The 19,812-nt window shown below is 33.5% G+C and overlaps 1 protein-coding gene across 5 annotated transcripts in view; it reads right to left on the reverse strand.

Moving 5' to 3' along the window:
- Window positions 1-684: 684 nt before the first annotated feature.
- The window catches only part of LOC143225616 (paired box protein Pax-1-like), a 68,067-nt gene continuing 48,939 nt past the window's right edge, over window positions 685-19,812 (reverse strand). For 3 of the 5 annotated variants that reach the window (XM_076455373.1, XM_076455374.1, XM_076455375.1), the window contains one exon: window positions 7,753-12,267. In XM_076455373.1, the coding sequence (XP_076311488.1) occupies window positions 11,387-12,267 (881 nt within the window). In that variant the 3' untranslated portion in view covers window positions 7,753-11,386. Of the gene's footprint in view, window positions 1,139-1,259; window positions 1,439-7,752; window positions 12,268-19,812 lie in introns of those variants that run through there. The other 2 variants (XR_013013955.1, XR_013013954.1) reach the window with 2 other exon arrangements.

A 19,812-nucleotide genomic window follows, 5' to 3' on the forward strand; every position in this document is an offset into this window, starting at 1 on the left:
TTTATACAATAATACTGGTTTAAATTAACCAGTGCTTTATCGGTCATGAAATGTATATCAATACAAAACTTTTATCTAGGACAAATGAAAGACTCTTTCAAAAATCATTAACTGTGATGACCTGGTATGGTTTATTGATTAGGTCACTCGAGTTGAAAGTTGTAGGACTCGCGGGATTGAAACCTGTCGCTGAAGGTGCCTGTCCTTTCAAATGAGAGGGCATTATAACCTTACAATTAATCTCACTGTTCTCTGGTTAAAGGGTAGCTCCAAATTTGGTGATGGATAGAGTTGACTACTATTTATTCTTGTTTTCCACTTCAAAATGGCAGATGGTTAAAGCGCTCGACTCGTAATCTGAAGGTCGCGGGTTAAAATCCTCATTGCACCAAATATTCCTGCCCTTTCAGCCGTGAGGACATTATAATGGTCGGTCAATCCCACTATTCGTTGGTAAAAGTGTAGACCAAGAGTTGGCGGTGAGTAATGGTAACTACCTTCCTTCCCTCTAGTCTCACACTGCTAAATTAGGGACGGCTAGCGCTGGTAGCCCTCCTGTAGTTTTTCGCGAAATTCAAAAACAAACAAACAAAATGGCATTTAGCGCAAACGGCCCTCGAGTAATCAACAAGCAATTTGCCGTGTTGTACCTGTTATTAATACAATATATTTATAGAAGTCGCTTTAGAAGCATTGAACCTTGTCACCTATAAACGATTGTTGTCAAAAATCATATAGATTGTCTTATAAAAATGCTCACAAGTAATTAGAACATAATTTACAAAGTACACAACGTTTTATTTTGGAATCACTGGATTTACACTGCGTTTCTAGCGAATAATTTTCGTTGTTCCAAGACATTATATAATATACAGTTGTTCCATAGTTTGAGTCTCTAATTGAATTGTTTGGTCTTTCCTGTAATATGTAAAGATATATAATTTTTAAAAAATATATCTGTTATTTCGACAAGACTATATGGATGAGTTAGTTTTTACGACACTGAATTCTTTTAATTTTTCAGAACTATCTCGAGGGTAACTTGACAGACGTTCTGCTCGGAGAAACTTTCTGGTGATTAAACCAGCTCCGCTGTTTTTTCTTTTTTTCATACTAAATCTTCGCTGTCTCTTGAGCCCTAGATAAATTGCTGAATGTGAAAAATACTTCAAAGATAAATAGAAATGCCAGTCTTCACTTCGCACTAGACTATATAGATGAACTTCTTATGTTTCTCTGTTACTTCTTAATCTACTTACCAGACTGTTCAGTGCAGCGGAAATCAAACTGCTCTCAGGATCTGCCTTTGTTTCTTGCGAATTATATAGAATAATTCATTATTTTCTGTCTGCAACATACGGCTTGACGTAATTAAGGAAAACAAAACGTTGGAAGAACGAATTGGAACTTTTATATTGTTACTTCCACTTGCGGTTTTCTAGGGAAATTCACAATATAGAACTAAATACAAATAAAAAGTCACAATGTAGGATTAAACACAAGTAAAAAAATCTCAATAAAGAATTATACACATGTAATATTTTTCCAAGTATTTTCTCTATATTCTATATTATACTTATGCTAACTTTTTAAACCTTGGAGCTAACAAGTGTCGATAATCAACCTTGTTAAATTCTGCAACTTTTGATCGATATATAACAAACACAATACTGAGAATGAAATGAAACATCTGTTAGATTGGTTTGTTTTGAATTTTGCAAAAAGCTACATGAGAGTTATCTGCGCTAGCCGTCCCTAATTTATCAGTGTGAGACTAGAGGGATGGCAGCTAGTCATCACCGCCTACCGCCAATTCTTGGGCTACTCTTTTACTGACAAATAGTGGGATTGACCGTCACATTATAACACCTTTACGGCTGAAAGAGCGAGTACGTTTGGTGTGATGGAAATTCGAACCCGCGACCCTCGGATTGGGATGCGAGTGCCTTAACCACCTGGCCATGCCGGGCTCATCTCTTAGAAATAGAGGCTTAGAAAATTACAATATGTGGAGTTATAGTAATTAAATTAACATATATTATGTATATAATCGACTATTTTGTGTTCCTGTGGGTCATAAAACTACTTGAGATTTTCTCATTTCAATTTTCACGTGTTTGTGTGTGTCCAAAAACGTCAATGCCACCCTTAGAATTAATTACAGTATTTGCAAGAAATCAAAGTTTCTTCTACCCGTCTGATGTAGAGAATATTTGGAAAAGAACGAACGCAGATGTTGGATGTGGAGAATAAAATAGTTTTTATAAGTGAAAGGCTTGACTGTTTATGTAAAATTCTCAATATTCTGGAAGCAATGCGATATTATGATATTCAGACCATAAATGGCTATAAACTGTGGTCTGTGTTATGAACATATCTCAAGAGAAATCACTTTATCTTTTGTTAGAAATATATCTTGTTATAAACAAATGTCTCGTTCTGTGTGACTTACGTCTAAAAAAAACTTGAGAAAACAACAGGTGGAACAGAGCGACAAGAAATTTATTTTTACAAGAAGGCTTTGAAAAACTTAACTTTTAATGTTTGACCTCTGTCAAGTTGCTGTTTTCGTAACTTCAAACCCAAGTACTTACTAGAACTGGGTGGATCAAAATACCCTATCTAATTTATGGATTAAGTTCGGTGACGTTTCTGTAGTTACCAATCTATTTGATCGTTTAGGGCAAAACTTTGTTTTTATTGTTATCCAATAATTACTGTTAATTTTGTATCTTATGATGGACAGTGTAGTGGCAAGTGTATGGATTTGATCATGTGTTTTCTCTCCAGTGTACAACCAACTCTCTCTTGTATCAAGAACTAGAACAGTTTCAAGAGTGATATCCAAGTTTTGTTGATATCTATGTTAGGTTGGTATATAACGATTTCTTTCTTTGTGCGTAGTTTATATCTTATTATTAACTAGCTCCTTAAGAAATATTAAAAACAAACTTGCAATAGAACAGTCAAATTACTAACACTATCAACCCATTAATCTGTGATCGAGCTAAAATTTCTCACGTAAGATTACCCTCTCTGTCAGCTGCAGATATTTACTATTTTAGTTAGATATCTTGTACACATAATACCAAAAATTAATCAGTAAAACATCACGCGTTAGGAAGTTAGCCCACTTTACAAAAACTATAAAATAACTACCGATAAAGTAGAATTATCAGCTTCGATACATCCAACCTATTCACTAACTCAGGGCTTTCCAAAGAGGGAAGCAGGAGGGAAGAGTCGAGGGTAGGAGTCGCAGATATACAAGATATAAAATGCTGTTAAAGTATTAGTGTCTACGGGTTCGTTGAATGAGTGTCTCAGTAAGAATGAGAAAAATATTCTGGGAGGTCTTGTACTAGGAGAGTTTAGGAACCCTTGCACTAACGTATGAACGTTTGAAACACTATGGATGCATCAGTACTATGAGAGTTTGGGAACCCCTGCACTTACATAGCAACTCTTGAAATGTCATAGATACACCGGCAGCAGCTAGAAAATACCATACCTCTCAAGAAATTTACCCAGATGACGAACTCACAATAATGTTATTCATAACTTCCATATCAATACAACTTAATTCCAATATGAAAATTCTTACTATCAGTTAATCCGTCCATGTATTTTCACAACTCACTAGTCTCTACATGGAACATTTTGAATGTAACATCCTCAGACAGGCTACACCAAGACCCATCGAAGACTTAATAAGCTGACGATACGCTAAGCAATGAGACCACAGACTATAACAGACAAGAATCTAAAACTCATGAACTATTTAATAAACTGCTGGTGCACGAGAGATATTAAAAACAGACAAAAAATCCCCATTGCTATATGTTGTGATCACATGAATCATATACCATAGCAGTTCATAAAAAATCCACAGATATTCGTAAACCATACTAACAATTACATATATCAACAAATTATATATAGAATCATGCCAACAATTACAGCTCAAACCACGCCAACCATATCTATGAAACCATGCCAACAATTGTTTACATCAAGTAATACCAACAATTACAAATCAAGTCATGCCAAAAGTATAATAATGACTTCCAACACTTCAGGATAAACAAGGTTTGTAATATAGAAGAACTAATAGAAATGAGGGAAAGAACCATCAATTCAAAGAACTCTCCTTGAAAGTTGGTATCAGGAACAATTGATAAAATAGAAAAAACACCAATAATGCGATTGTTTGTTTTTAAATTTCGCCCAAAACTACACGAGGGCTATCTGCACTAGCCGTCCCTAATTTAGCAGTGTAAGACTAGAGGGAAGGCAGACAGTCATCACTACCCACAGCCTACTCTTGTACTACTCTTTTACCAACGAATAGTGGGATTGACCGTCACATTATAACGCCCTCACGGCTGAAAGGGCGATCACATTTGGTGCGACGAGGATTTGAACTCGCGACCCTCAGATGACGAGTCGAACGCCTTAACCCACATGGCCATGCCGGGCCCCAGGAATAAGAGGTGAAGTAATTATAAACGCACAGCATTATTTTCTTCTGTCGAAATTCTCTCTGAAAACATACAGGTAACACGTAAACTCTATAAAGTTAAAATAAGACCAGTCCCTTCAAGCCATAGCACAATTCAATCGTTGTTAATAAACACTAAACACTTAAAGACTCCGTGGAGAAAATTATACTAAATATTACAATAATCTTTATAAAAATGCAAACTTCAGTACATTATAAAAACAACGAAGAACAAATATCATGAGCACAATAGACATCAAAGGCGGACTTGGGGGTGAGATAGGTGTGGCCTAATGACTTGGCTATTGGACCAGCCCAAACCTCCAACAGATCTAAATAATCAGAACTTTGTTCTAAAGTAAGTTAAAACTATGTGTTTAATTTATATTAATAGTCAGGAGGGCCGGTCCTTAGTTCAACCTGACAGATTAGCTTTACACAGACCACTGTTATAATTCGCCCAACGCTGATAGATATACAGGACTCTACCTCTAAGGCACATTTGACTGCCACGACATTTCAATACCGGCAAATAATTATGCTCTTAAAGCATAATTTTATTCTCAGAGATTAAAAGAATAACAAATACCACATAGGTGTAAATAATCATGTTTTCGATGCACAACTTCATTCTTAAAACTTACAGTGAACTAATAAACTATTGCATTAAACTTGATTAAAAATAGAATAGGCCTAGCATGGCCAAGCGCGTAAGGCGTGCGACTCGTAATCCGAGGGTCGCGGATTCGCGCCCGCGTCGCGCTAAATATGCTCGCCCTCCCAGCCGTGGGGGTGTATAATGTGACGGTCAATCCCACTATTCGTTGGTAAAAGAGTAGCCCAAGAGTTGGCGGTGGGTGGTGATGACTAGCTGCCTTCCCTCTAGTCTTACACTGCTAAATTAGGGACGGCTAGCATAGATAGCCCTCGAGTAGCTTTGTGCGAAATTCCAAAACAAACAAACAAATAAAAATAGAATAATAAAGTAATTGAACAACCTGCTGGGAAAAAAGTATATCACTATACAATAAATGCATTCACTAGTATTTTTGTTGCACGAGTATAAATTTTATGCCATAATTAGTGTGTTCAAGGGTTTATTCACACAGTAATGTTGCTTTTATAATATTCCGATAATATAATTTATGTACATACAGAAAAACCTTAAAATGGAATATTAATAGTTACATCAATCTGCCGGCAGTGAAATGTACTAGTAGTGATTTACTATGGTAGTAAACTGTACCGGTAGTGATTTACTACGGCAGTAAAATGTACCGGTAGTGATTTGCTATGTCAGTAAAATGGGCCGGTAGTGATTTATTACGGCAGTAAAATGTGGTAAAACCATCTGTAATAAAGTAAGATCATATAACCTGGGTAAACTTTTTGAAACCATTGGAATAGTTAGTTTATTCAAGTCCTAGTTAGACTAGCTCGGACTACTGCAACAACAACAAAAGAAAAAAACCTGCTGCCACTTAAAGTCCTTGATTTAGCAGTTTAATGCTAAAAACTAATATTCACTCAAAGGGCTCGAAATGGCCAAGCGTGTTAAGGCGTGCGACTCGTAATCTGAGGGTCGCGGGTTCGCATTCCCGTCGCGCCAAACATGCTCGCCCTTTCAGCCGTGGGGGCGTTATAATGTGACGGTTAATCCCACTATTCGGTGGTAAAAGAGTAGCCCAAGAGTTGGCGGTGGGTGGTGATGACTAGCTGCCTTCCCTCTAGTCTTACACTGCTAAATTAGGGACGGCTAACACAGATAGCCCTCGAGTAGCTTTGTGCGAAATTCAAAAACAAACAAACAAACAATCCTCAAAATTCCAGGGAACAACACAACAGCAGATTGTCAGTCAAAGCGTATAATGCACATTTATTTGTATGAAGTATCTTGTAACAATCACTCCTTTTAACTCATTTGTACTATAAACTTAACTTATTGTATTAGGCTATTAACCATGGCAAAGTTTTATATCTGATCGTAACAAATACTTCATACCTCAGTATATGTAGGACTGTATCTTTTATGTTAAAGAACATTGTTTGGTTAAAAATATATCTTAAAAAAACACTATCGTATCATATTAGAAACATACTTTATCATATTCAGATAATGTTAGTGGAAAAAGGCTTATGGTAGTTACCATATACCACCGTATAAAGCCGTGGCTTGAGATTTTTTTAAACACATAAAAGTTATAAGTTTAGGTAATTAAGGTTAACAGCTTTTTTTACTGATACATGTGGCAGGTTTTTAACCAGTGATTTTAACGAAATTCTTTTAACCTTTTGTGTTTCAAGTTTCTTTTTATCTGATGTTTGAAAAAAAAAGTTATTTATTTCTTAAGCAAACAAAAAATCTTATAATTTCCAGGTATATGTTTTGTTATTGAACGTATATATACAGTAAATAATGGATAAGAACATCTGAATGTAAGTAAATATTAATATATAATAATGTGTAGACCACGTTATATCTACTATAACCAGTGTCGAAGAGACCTTTCGACCAAAACAAAGGTTCTTCAGGTCAGCTGGGACACAACAGGCATATTAATGGTTGAAACGATATTTACATTGGCAATATGCAAGACAGAACAGTCTAAGCTGGATTAGATAGGTAAATTGCAATTGTTCATATTATTTATTTATTTTAAAATCAAACATTACCACTTGTAATTTTATTGCTTATTAGTATATTTAATTAAATTGTTCGTTATTCGGAATAACTCGTAAACCAAAAAGCTAGTTCTTTGGTCTTATTCTATTTCGACGCGGGTGAAGCAAACACAGCGTCAACGGAAAAAAATTACTGCAAAATTGAGTGAAAGTAGGGAAGAGTGTATATCGATATACAATACTTATATATATTATTTATTAATGAATAATCACTATTAATTAGTAAGTAAGAGAAATTTAAGTAAAAACCGTAAGAGTTTTAACTGAAATGTATTCCTCGAGAGAAAATTTAAAACTTTAACTTATTCCATATAAAAGAGGGATATCAACTGGCATGTGTGTGTGTTGTTCATATGGGTTCTCTTCGGTATGTATCTTTTACAGAATGATGCGTTTATATCAGATTCAAGTTATTTTAAAACATACTACTGAAAACGATATATAGGCTCAAACACCAAGGTTTTTTTTAAGTAAAAGATAAGGTCGTCTCTACTTAATTGGTTTATATTGTAAGGTACTGCGCTGGACACACGAATGATCGTAAAAAAAATAAAAACACACAACGTCTCTTTTTGAAATTTATAGAGTAAGAACAGGATTGTCTTTATTTACAATCTTGATGCAAAAGCTGACAGTGCAATGACAATAATCGGCTCTTATTTTTAAACTTGTTAAGCCTCGTTCTGCAAATACAAAAACCGAAACGTTATTTACAAACATCAAAATATTTTAATATCCTAAGCAAATAAACAAACAAAAAACAATCGTCCCTGAAATAAAAATGAAAGTATTCTCAAGTGGAATTTAAACATTCTCTTACAAACTGCGAAATTCAAAGTACAAACTTGATATCGTCTGTTAGCAATGTTTATACATATATTCAGCATGAAGATACAGCTATAGCAATAGTTATCAAGATTCTTTTAAAATTGTGAGGCAGGAATTATACATCATGAAATTAATCAACTTAATAAATTATATTTGTAAACACTTTACAAAAAAAATAGTTATAGAATAGGACAATCTGGTTTAAGAAATAAAAAAGTGTATAAAAGCGCCATCTAACGCAAAGATCTATCTTAATTAATATTAACTTTAAAGTCTCCAAATGTTTTTCTCTTACTGAGACGTTGGTGAGACGTATGTTAATCTACTTGTCTATTAATGTATTATAATCCTATAATATTGGTTACTGGGTCACTTTGTTCAGAGCTCACACTGTTAAGTACGCCTCCAAGTTTATGGACAAATATAAAACATGTAAAATTGTGTCACAGGGAAAACAACAAAGACTACACAGTTGTGAACATATAATCCAACTCAGTTGTGAACATTTTTTATGGTCAGTGTATACCTAACACAACTAAAACGTATGAAATGTGTCTTCTTTTATCTTTTTTCGAGTGTTATAGTCCATACAGACCTTTCTGATTTTAAAGTTTAACTTGAAGATGCGACACGTGTTGCTTTCCGGTTCCTTTGTAATAACGTGATTGTACTTTTTTACAACTTCCTAGCTGTGTTTGTAAAACATACACGACGGATTTTTTTATCTGTAAACTCTTGATTCTCGGAAACTGGGATTGGATAGGCTATAGTCTAGTAAAATATTCCGAAATATCATGAAGTAGGGAAAAAAAATGTAGGAGACGGATTTCTTCATTTATAGATTATTTGTTACGTTTCTAGAACATATTAAAGACCCGAAAAAAATAAAAATTTGGGAATGCGAAACTAGTTGTTAACGGTTTTCAAATGTTCAAGTAATAACAAAAGTTTCACACAAAATATCAGTTTATTAATCTTAGCGAAATTTATCGAAAACAGCACGAACTAAAACCAGGTAAAATTTTTTACGGAAAATAATGAAAAATTAAATAAATAACTGCTGTATTTTATTTCAATTCTAGGCCACTAGAAAGTTTAGCTTTAAGAACTCAAGAAATATTTCAAAGTTAGTTAACCTTTAAGCATGCACATTATTATTCCCATAGGAACTAACAGTTGTTCAAGTAAAAGCTATTCCGCGTCACTTTACAAATATCGGTTCACTTCATCCACCTTCTACCGACAAAGTTTCAACACAATTAAAGCTGCTACGTACGATCAGGTGTAATGCAAATCTAATACTGATGTATGCTGTGATTCAAGATGCTGTTGCTGACGTTGCGATAAACCGACTTGCACGTATATTCAAGAGGAAGATTAGGTGACCTTTTAAGTAGGCGAAACAAATTAAAGTTCCTTATTTTGGCTTTATAAGTTACATAATTATTTTATTACAAACAACTAAACCATTAACGGTTTTCAACTGTTCAAGTAATAACAAAAGTTTCACACAAAATATCAGTTACTGACCTACGGTACAGAAGATCCCCGAAGTCAAGTTGGAGAATTTTTGTTTGCCCTCCCCACCTTAAAGCTACTTCCCCCTGATTCGATTTTATATAATTTTGTGTATGTTGTTAAACACCTACCTACCACGTACATTCAAAATTACTTAAAACACCATCTTAAGTTTTTAATTATACTACTACAAGTAATATAGTAAAAACCAAAAATCGAATTTTGATGTTTGAGATTTATCACTTTGGAAAACTGCGTACCGTCCTGTTTCAGATAACCCAACATTCAATTGAAAAGTAATAAATCACGCTTCTTCTGGTGATACATTACTTATAGACTCATATAGTTCTCGAAGTAGATGATTTCTGCACACCCGAAAAACACCATTTCACCTGTTCAGAATTTGGTTATTTTTTAGTATGTTGTACAGAACAAGTGTCTTGATAACGTTGCAGTAGAATTGTTTATCTTTCGATTGTTTTTCTATCTCTACTAGATTGCAAGGCCATCTAACCAAAGTAAAACGTTTCGATATTAAATAGTAAAAGAAGTGGTGAGTTTGGACCTATCTGAAAGAAATAGAAACTTCCGCTTTTTTTCCAAATATATTGAATAAAAACTAGTAATACCAGGAAATAGAAAAATTAACATGCTAGTAATAAATCTTAGGAATAACTTCCCATTTTGGTGATATTATGACAAAATTATGTAGGCTTCAATATTTCTGATTGGTCGTTCTCCATTCTAATTATATATTATTGAATTTGTTTATTATTTGAAAAAATGTCTGAAAACAGTTCGTAGTTGTCTTACTAGAAGTTTTATAGTCACCTATATCAGTATTACCATATTTAACATTCTAAGGTTGCTTACAATTTTATATTTGCAGTAGATATTCTGTTTTTTCTCTGCATACAGCACGATACCTAAAGTATTAAATATTAAGAAAATGAAGCTTTAATATTTCCTTAAAACAATTAAAATTCCAGGTAGGAAATAAAGTTTTAGGTTCTAAGGCCATTACGCATTACTGCTAGGTATACAATATATTCATCGTGAAGACACAGATATTCTACTGATTCAGAGTAAGCTATTCAGAGCTGAGCTTCATATTAACGCATACGTTTTATTTTTATTTTCAATAGCTGTTTATACTGTTCTTTCGACCCATAGTCTGAAGCATATCCAGACCTTACGCAGTGTTAACTGTGTTTTAAAACGAAACTATTACCTGGTCACCTCACTCTTCAGAATATCCATATTTTTGTTTTTGTCTTAAACACGGGCGGGATCTGAGATCGGTTTTAAACACTAATCATTATAACAAGTAGAAATACTGAGATCATCCACGTTGTGAGTGAAACGTTACTGAAGATATAAACAGAACTTAATGTCTGATTAAAGACAGAAATTATAAAACTGGCAGTTTCGAAATACGTAGATGTTTAAAGACATAATGTTTCGTGTCAAGATTTTATATGTGAATATTTTATTATATTTTCCAACAAACTCTGAACCCTATATATACACACTCCAATAGCCTCCGTTTCTGGTGATGGTTCTCTAGACCTCAGTTCACTAGCACTTGTATGAAGCGGAGATTGAAGATGAAGGAAATGAGCGAATCAGATCAGTGTACCTGGGATAGCTGCAAGAAATGTGCAGTGTTATATCAACATTGTGCTAGTTTCTTCTCAAGCGTTTCGCGCCAGTTTCTGGAGAAGTGTTCTGAAAAAAAACAAAAACAAAAGAGAAACATATAATACTCTATTACCCTGTTTTTAAAAAGTTTTGATTAAAGATATGAATCACGAAGACTAGTTTTGCGATTATTCATTTTTATCTGGTGGTCAGAAGTCATATGGCAGCTGAATGGGAAGTAGGACACAAATTCGGAGCGACTACGCCGTGCATGATGGGGGAGAGAGAGTTTGCGGTGACACTGTTCTGATGATTTTGTAGGTACATATAATAATTGTAGTTTTGAGCAGGGTCAGTAGACAGCTGGCTAAACTGGCCACTTAATGGCATGGACACTGGTTGTGGAGGTGGACGGAAACTCATAGAATGACTGAGAAGATCGGACACCGCATGAGATGTAGGCCATCCTCTGAAAGACGGAGTGACAGTTGGTATGTTAGAGTTGTGGTTAATCAGTTTTCCTGATGTCATGCTCAAGGTACCACTAGCAGACTGGGACAAGGGAGCACCTGGTTGTGGTGGAGCTGGTGGTGGTGGTGGTCCTGGAGCACAGGGGTACGGATAAATGGCACTGTAGATATGTCGATGGTCCTTCGAGCTGTCGTACGGGTGGTAATGTCCGTTTAAATGATGCACCGCCGAGCCGATCTTATTCCGGAGAATTCTACTGATGCTACTTACGGAAGGCACGTTGTACTTGTCACAGATTCCATCCGCTAGCAGCCGGTCACGTATCTCCCAGGCAAAGATGCCTGGATCTTTTTGTTTAAGGTCTTTGATATACGCTACGACTTTTGGTGTTGTCACTCGTGGTTTGCTACCTCCGATAGCACCAGGCAGAATGGAACCTGTCTCGTGGTAGCGGGCGAGGATCTTGGAAACGCAGCCGTGGGACACACGAAGCTGGCGGCTTATATCACAAGGTCGCACGCCCAGCTGCGCTAACTCTACGATCCGCAGCCTTATAGCATTGGGTAACGGTCTGCCGTTGACGAAGACACCTCCCAACTGGTTCACTTCTCCGTACGTCTGTGTTTCTGTAGGAAGAATATTATTACCAGTGAGACTTTTCTTACAAGTGTATTAAATAAGAAGGAAACTCTCACAAAGGTTTATGAAGAAAGAGACAAATGAGATCTTTTACAATAAACATGTACGAACTTAAAAAACAACGTTAGTATAAAAGTTTTATTACGATCTTTATCATAAATATTCTTGGATTCAAATACCATGTTAAAAAGTTGTTGTTTAGTCTGGTCTAAAAGAAAAAAACTGTTTATGCTATTGGCTGGTATAGCAAAAAATGTTTTGGTATGCGCTCATTTATATTCGTGTGAAAGAGAAGTCTTTTAAATAAATAACTGTCTGATCTTATGAGAAAAAAAAGACATTAGCAGGTTCCCATTTGGTCTGATAAAACGCAGTTGTTTTCAGTAGGTTTTCATCTGGTTTGGTAAATAGAAGTCATTAATAGTAGGTTCCTATTTGGTTTGATAAAAAAGAAGTTATTGTTAATTGGTTATTGTCTGGTATGGTTAAAAATAAGTTATTCTTAATTTGTTATTGTCTGCTATGGTAAAAAGTCATTGATATTAAGCTACTTTCTTTACTGGTAAAAATAAATTGTTAGTAGGTTACTTTCTTGAATGATAAAAATAAATCAATGTTAGTAGATTACTTTCTGGACTGATAAAAAAGAAGATATTTTTAGTAGGTTACTCTCCTTTTTTGTCATAAGGTTATTGATTAATCTGATGAAACACGGTACAATTTTCATTAGTTTTATAATGTCTTGAGAAAAGACATAACTTTCAAACTTTGATCTTTCGGAAAACAAATATCGTTAACATTAAAACCATATCAAACTCGCATAAACACATTTCAATAACTTGACTTCCACTCTGGCTGGATAAACTATATTCTTTCAAGTTAATCTTAGTGTTAAAAGAAAATTAACGTTAGGAGAAAACTAGAGAAGAATATAACTGGAGAAGCAGTTATAAGGAGCTCTCTACATTTAAAAAAAAAAATGTGTCAGTGAAATAAATATAAAGGTTATTTCTTAATTAAATCAAGAAAACTACAGCACTTAAACTTACAAAATCTTAATTATAAAGTTCTGCATTACCTGACGAGTGGTTGGACAGTTAATTTACATTTAAAAATGGCTTTTAAATAATCTATAATGATTCTAGAATTGTTTTTTTGTTTGTTTTTGAATTTCGCACAAAGCTACTCGAGGGCTATCTGTGCTAGCCGTCCCTAATTTTGCAGTGTAAGACTAGAGGGAAGGCAGCTAGTCATCACAACCCACCGCCAACTCTTGGGCTACTCTTTTACCAACGAATAGTGAGATTGACCGTCACATTATAACGCCCTCACGGCTGAAAGGGCGAGCATGTTTGGCGCGACGGCGATGCGAACATGCGACCCTCGGATTACGAGTCGCACGCCTTAACGCGCTTGGCCATGCCGGGCCATGATTCTAGAAAACTATCAAACAATTATTCTGTATTGTTTCTTCATTTCTTACGGGTGTAACAGCTTGGCTATAATATTACACTCAAAGTAATTATTATCAAACAAGAAAAACTTTCTAGTTTTATATCTCATAACGACGTCGAAAATAAAATCTAACTTTCTAATAATGCTAATGTCAGTGAACAAAATTAACAGTGCCTTAAATTTACATCTTAGGGATAGTAGAAGAGATAAATCTTACGAGGTATTTATACAAATGAAACAAAGTGTAGAAAGAGAATTTAAATTTAAACCAGAATTCTTCCTGCATTCTTACAAATGTGGATCCAAGAGACATACACCAAGATGTTCTTATTTTGATTTTTTTCAACCATGTCTTTGTTTCCTAAACCCTTTCTTTAGCTACTATTGCTGATTAAGCTGTTGTTAATATTATAAGAACATGTGGTACTAATCCTGTTGTGACATTGAGCAGTGGCATCAACAATCTACATTTCAAACGTCTGTATTGGTGTAGTGTTACTAACATCACAAGAACGTGTGGTAGTGGTCCTCTTATGATATTGAGCGTTGGTGTCAATAATGTACATTTCGAACGGATATAAGGGTATTTATAGTGTTATTAACAATGTAACAACCTGTGGTACTGATCCTATAGTGACTTTGAGTGGTAATATGAACAATGTTCATTTCGAATGGCTGTAAGAGTAAAGTGTTACTAGAGTTGCAAGAACATCTGATAATGATCCTGTTGTAACGCAGAGTGGTGATGTCAACAATACTCATTCGAACACCTGTGATGGTGTAATTAAAAAACATTATGAGTGCTCATGACTTTTGTATCATCTTTTAGCGAATAACCTACGTTATAACAGATCTAATACAAAAATAATGAGAAATAACTTGACATGCCAACTTACAGTAAATTCTAAGTGGGAAGCAACACAGTAAACAGATCAACACATATACAGACTGTTCAATATATGCCACATGAAGTTCTCAGTTTGGAAACTAGTGACAAGTCACTGCCTTGCAGTAGATTCTACGTGGCAAGTGCCACAGTTAGGATACAAGTTAACACGTAAGAAGACTATTTACTATATGGCATATAGATTTCTCAGTTTTGAAACTAGTGAAAAGTCGCTGCTTTGTGGTAGATCCTATTTGAGGAGAATCACAAGCCAGCTCGTGCATGATTAGTTTAGAAAAATATGTTTCAAAAACTAGTGAAACGACATGCTGATAGCGGATAGACAAATAACGATTCTGGAATATTTTTAAGTAATCGGAAGTGCGGTGGCTAATGTACATTAAGTAAGGTGTAAGAAAGGTAAAAAATAATTCTACAAATAAATCGGTTTTCAAATTTTTGGTATAAAAGTTATATGCATATTTTTTTACATATATAACATATTTTCAAATATTCCCACATGTATAGCAAGGGTGTCTGATCTAAATACTTTATGGCGATCCAATAGAATACTAACGCTGAAACAATTAAATTTAATAATGTGAGTCCAATAATTTATTTTTGTAACTACGCAGCCGGTAACACTTCAGCATGGCTGGACTTAATCTAAATATTACCAAGGGGACAACGGATTGAAACATTAAGTAAAATAAGTTAAAAATGCTTTTTTAAAATGTACTGAGTCATCGGTTCTTGTTCCTCAACACTGGAAATCATCATTTAGAGATAAAAAGAGAATTTTATAAACAAGAGAATGACTGTACATCAGAAATGAGCCAAAACGTATCTGATGAAAGATCTCAAAAATCCTAATTTTCGTTTTCAATTTTTCACTTTTTCCTTTCTTTAACTTTCAGAAAGAAAGACGAAGGCAGCTTTCCTTCCCTACCAAAGTTCATCTTTCTATAATGTTTCATCACTCAAGTAGACTACCGATGTTCGTGGTTTTTCTTTCCTTTTCGGTAGTAAAGTTAAAATGAGAACATTTCTCAGCAGTGTAAGTGAGACAAGATTACTGTGTTGACAGCGACGATCCTTTGTGATGGGTGACATTTCAACTCCCTCCCCTCTCCCTATGAGAATGCGCTCTACTTGAACGTACTCGCTTGGTGAGCAACATCTTTGGATACTGATGTTAGACGTCCCCCTATTGTAGTGTTGTCGAAACCACAACTTAGAGACGACTAAACTGTCGTTAAGTGCTTTGAAACGCAAGTTTTGACATAATCTTCACGTATAACAAAATCACTTCCATTCTAAAAGGAGAAAATATTGCATTATAGCAGTTCTCTACATCTAAAAAGTTTTAGTTAATCGGACAAATCATAGACATAAGACGTGCGATATTTAGCAAAGATAGCAATGATTTTTTTGTTTCGTTGTTTTGTGAAACCTATTTTGAGTTTTACATTTCAAATCCGTCTGTCATACAGATTGATCAAATGAGTTGTCTGAAACAGTATGGGACAATATTAATTCTTCAATCAGTAATGGTCACAGACAGGTATTTTTCACAAGACCTCTTCTTTTATTTGTCAAAGTATCGGAACTAGTTCCTTGTAAGTCAAATGAAATTAAATTTGTTGTAAATAACTGAAAAGTCTGAAGCTTAATTTCGTGTCAATTAATATTTTAAACTATCTGATAATTATATTACATCTTTTCTTTTTTGACATAAAATTGTTAACATCAACAAACATCTAAAACTTGTTAACTTTTTTTTTCACTTCCTTAGTTGTATTACCTGACTGATTTAAAGTCCAAGGCTATTTCCATTTTGTTTAACTACGAACTTAAAGCATCAAATAATATCTTTTTCTAGTTTTTAAAATTTTAATTAATGCAAGAATTTTAATTTATTATTTTGAACAGCACCAAAGGAGTAAAAATCGAACTCGCAAAGGAAAAGTTAAAATATTCACAATTTTTTCACACAATAATATTTAGTTAACTCTGTTTAACTAATCATTCTCCGTTTGTATTTTATCTGTTTAGTCATTCTTATTTGTTTCGTTATCGTATTTTAACATTATTATACCATGCGTAAATTTTTCTAGCTGATAATTTTTTGTTTGTATGATTATTTTAGTATACCTTACAGTACTATACTTAAAATTTGTCTATATAAAAATATTCTGTTTGCACTTGACCGTAGTTTAATTTTTCGCAGTTCTTGTGAATGATGGTAAAGGTACTTGAATAATTATTATTATTAAAAATAAATAATCGATGTCAAAATTATAAATAAAAAAATAATGTTATGCTACTAATTCTTATCGTATAAACACGATAGGTAAATATTTAGATGGGTTGTTAATAATTATAACTCACTCTTTTAATCTGGTTCACACCATAACAGACGATGTATTTAAAAACTAATGATATATATATAGTACTTAGACCATAACACTACATGTTGAATTTTAACTGGCATATTAAACCCTGCTATGGCGCGAAATGAAGTTAGTGGGAGTAGATATGTGGTTTATATACTTTTCTTCTTTATTTTCACGCGACGGTATTTAGAACTTCAATACTATACCCACTGTTACATGAATCAGTAAGAGTGTGTAATGTTGTCATAGTTTAAACTTACAATGTCTGGTTAGTAATTACGTTTTCACTTTTTCTTAGCTTAACTTTAAAATATTGTATTTAAAATTGTCTAACTAATCAGTTTATGTTCGTATTGTTACAGTACAATGCTTTTAGCTAATCATTTTTATTTTGTATTGCAACCGTACTTTATTAATGATAGACATAACTTACATGAAGTGATAGTCTTCTATGTGCCTTTTCTAACTTTGTTTAAACTACCAATAACATGTTTAATTTTGTCTGGCTTATTAGTTGTTCTTTGTATTTTAACATAGTTTAATCTTACAATATTTTTTTCTAAATTGATATGCCTATATTTTGCAGTAACATACCTCAATTTGTCTGTCTATAATAATTTTCTGTATGTGTTATGGTTATTCAACTTCTTCAGTGCCATACTTAATGTTTTTTTCTAGTTACCATTGTTGAATTTCACAGTAACATACCTAACTAATTTTTTTAGTTTGTATTTCCAGGGTCGGAGTAACCAAAATAAATAGTAATTAGCTGCCTCTGAGCACACAGTATCTAATGGTTCACAAGACAATGTCCAGCTTGGCACCTCTCTCCCTCTAACATATTGTGATAAAAATTAAGAAAAAAAAACAATCTTTACACTCCAGATAAATATAAAAGAATATATAATTTTCAAATCAACGTTTCCACCTTACGGCTTCCTCTGGATTAAAATACGCAACTGTTTGATATTAAAATATTCGTTAAATTAATTTAACGCAAATCCAAAAGAAGCACACTCGAATTCGCAGTCAAGAACTCAAACCGACAGGCCTGGCCCGCCCCGTTTAGAAGGACTAACGGGTATTGAGCAGTTATGACTTTATCAACAGTTAGGAAGTTGTTTGTGTAATAGGTTTCTTAGATATGTATTTTAAATTGCAAACTTTAGCATTTTAAAAGCATTATATTTCACAAAAGGTTGTTCCTCAAATAATAAAATAAATAAATTTCAATATAAAAAGAATTTATGCTGTGACGGAGGCACACAATTGAAATTGCCAGTAGCCATACTGTGGTCTTAATCCGTTCTTAATTATTAAGATAATTGAACCTCACAATATGAACACCTTGATCTCGTTTATGACTTTGTGCTTGTTTAGTTACCTCAGTTTAATATTATAATATTATATAAATTTTGTCTAGCTAATCATTTCTATCATTATAATTTATAAGTTCATCATATTTTGTTTATCTTTTTACCATCTTTTAATCTCAAATAATTATACATAGCTATCTTGAAATAATTTTTTTTGTAATTTCAAAAACAATGGTCAAAATGTTTCTTTCAGAAAAATATAAGTTTTTTAAAAATACACAAACACACACACGAAGACAAAACAGTATAAAAAGAAAACAAAAACGAATCCAACTACAAACTTTCAGAGGCGCGCTTTTCAGATTGAGGCTCTTTGGGGTTGAATTGGGTTATTCCTATTAAACCCATTTATGTTAGTTCCGTAACTCGACTTATAAGACACTTGTCTGAAACATAAATTAATATATTTTTTTGTAGAATGGAAATTACTCATTATCTACGACTGATGTTTGAAAACAAATAAGTAAACAGCAACAAAGGCAACAACAAAAAAAAACTCTTAAAGCCACATGGTGGTGGAGACCGGAAGTGATTAAATTGTTTCTATTTTACAACGGAAATGAGATCCTCGTAATTACATTAATATGATAATAAAAAAATGCAGTTCAAAACAGAACACGTGTGATGTAAACAAAAAGAAAGAAATAGACCTTACACGGAACTGTGCGTCTACACACCCGACCTAATGAAGTTTACAAGTTGCGCAAATCGTATCATTAGTAGTTTGTATCCTACATTAGTTTAATAATTTAAGAGTGCAATCGTAAATAACAAAATTGTTTCCTAATCATAATTCGATATGATGACAAACATAATATAAACTTATACATTATGCAAATATATATATATTTAAATATAATTGCTATAGGTGTAAACATGCATATATACGTACATAGACAATGAGCGAAATAGGTAGATATACATGTATGAATAACTATATACGTTTTCAGGGTAGACATAAAGATAAGACATAACGAAAGGTAACACTAAACACAAGAAGTCCTGAAAATTGAGAACCACTAACAAGTAGTAAATATATACCATTGACTTTAATCTATGGCTGAAATGAAATGAGATGAGATTATAATAATATTAATTTTGCTACAAATACTACTTTTTGCTTGTTTTTTTCTAAGGATGCAAACGTCGAATATCGTTGATAAACGAATGATAAAAGATTCTGTGATGTAAAAATTTTTAACTGTTATTTTTTTATCAAGGTTTTTTTAAATAAGCAGACTCACCTATCCAATTAACAAACAAATGCACAATCAATAAACTTTAATCCAAAACAACTAAAAAACAATAATAATTATTTAGGCTAAGTGGGAAACATATAAAAATGATAAGTGATGGATTAGGTTAAATTACTAAGATCTGACACACAACTGGATAGAAATAAAAGCAAATCAACGTTTC

This window comes from Tachypleus tridentatus, chromosome 9 (assembly GCF_004210375.1).
Source record: "Tachypleus tridentatus isolate NWPU-2018 chromosome 9, ASM421037v1, whole genome shotgun sequence".
NCBI classification, from domain to species: domain Eukaryota; kingdom Metazoa; phylum Arthropoda; class Merostomata; order Xiphosura; family Limulidae; genus Tachypleus; species Tachypleus tridentatus.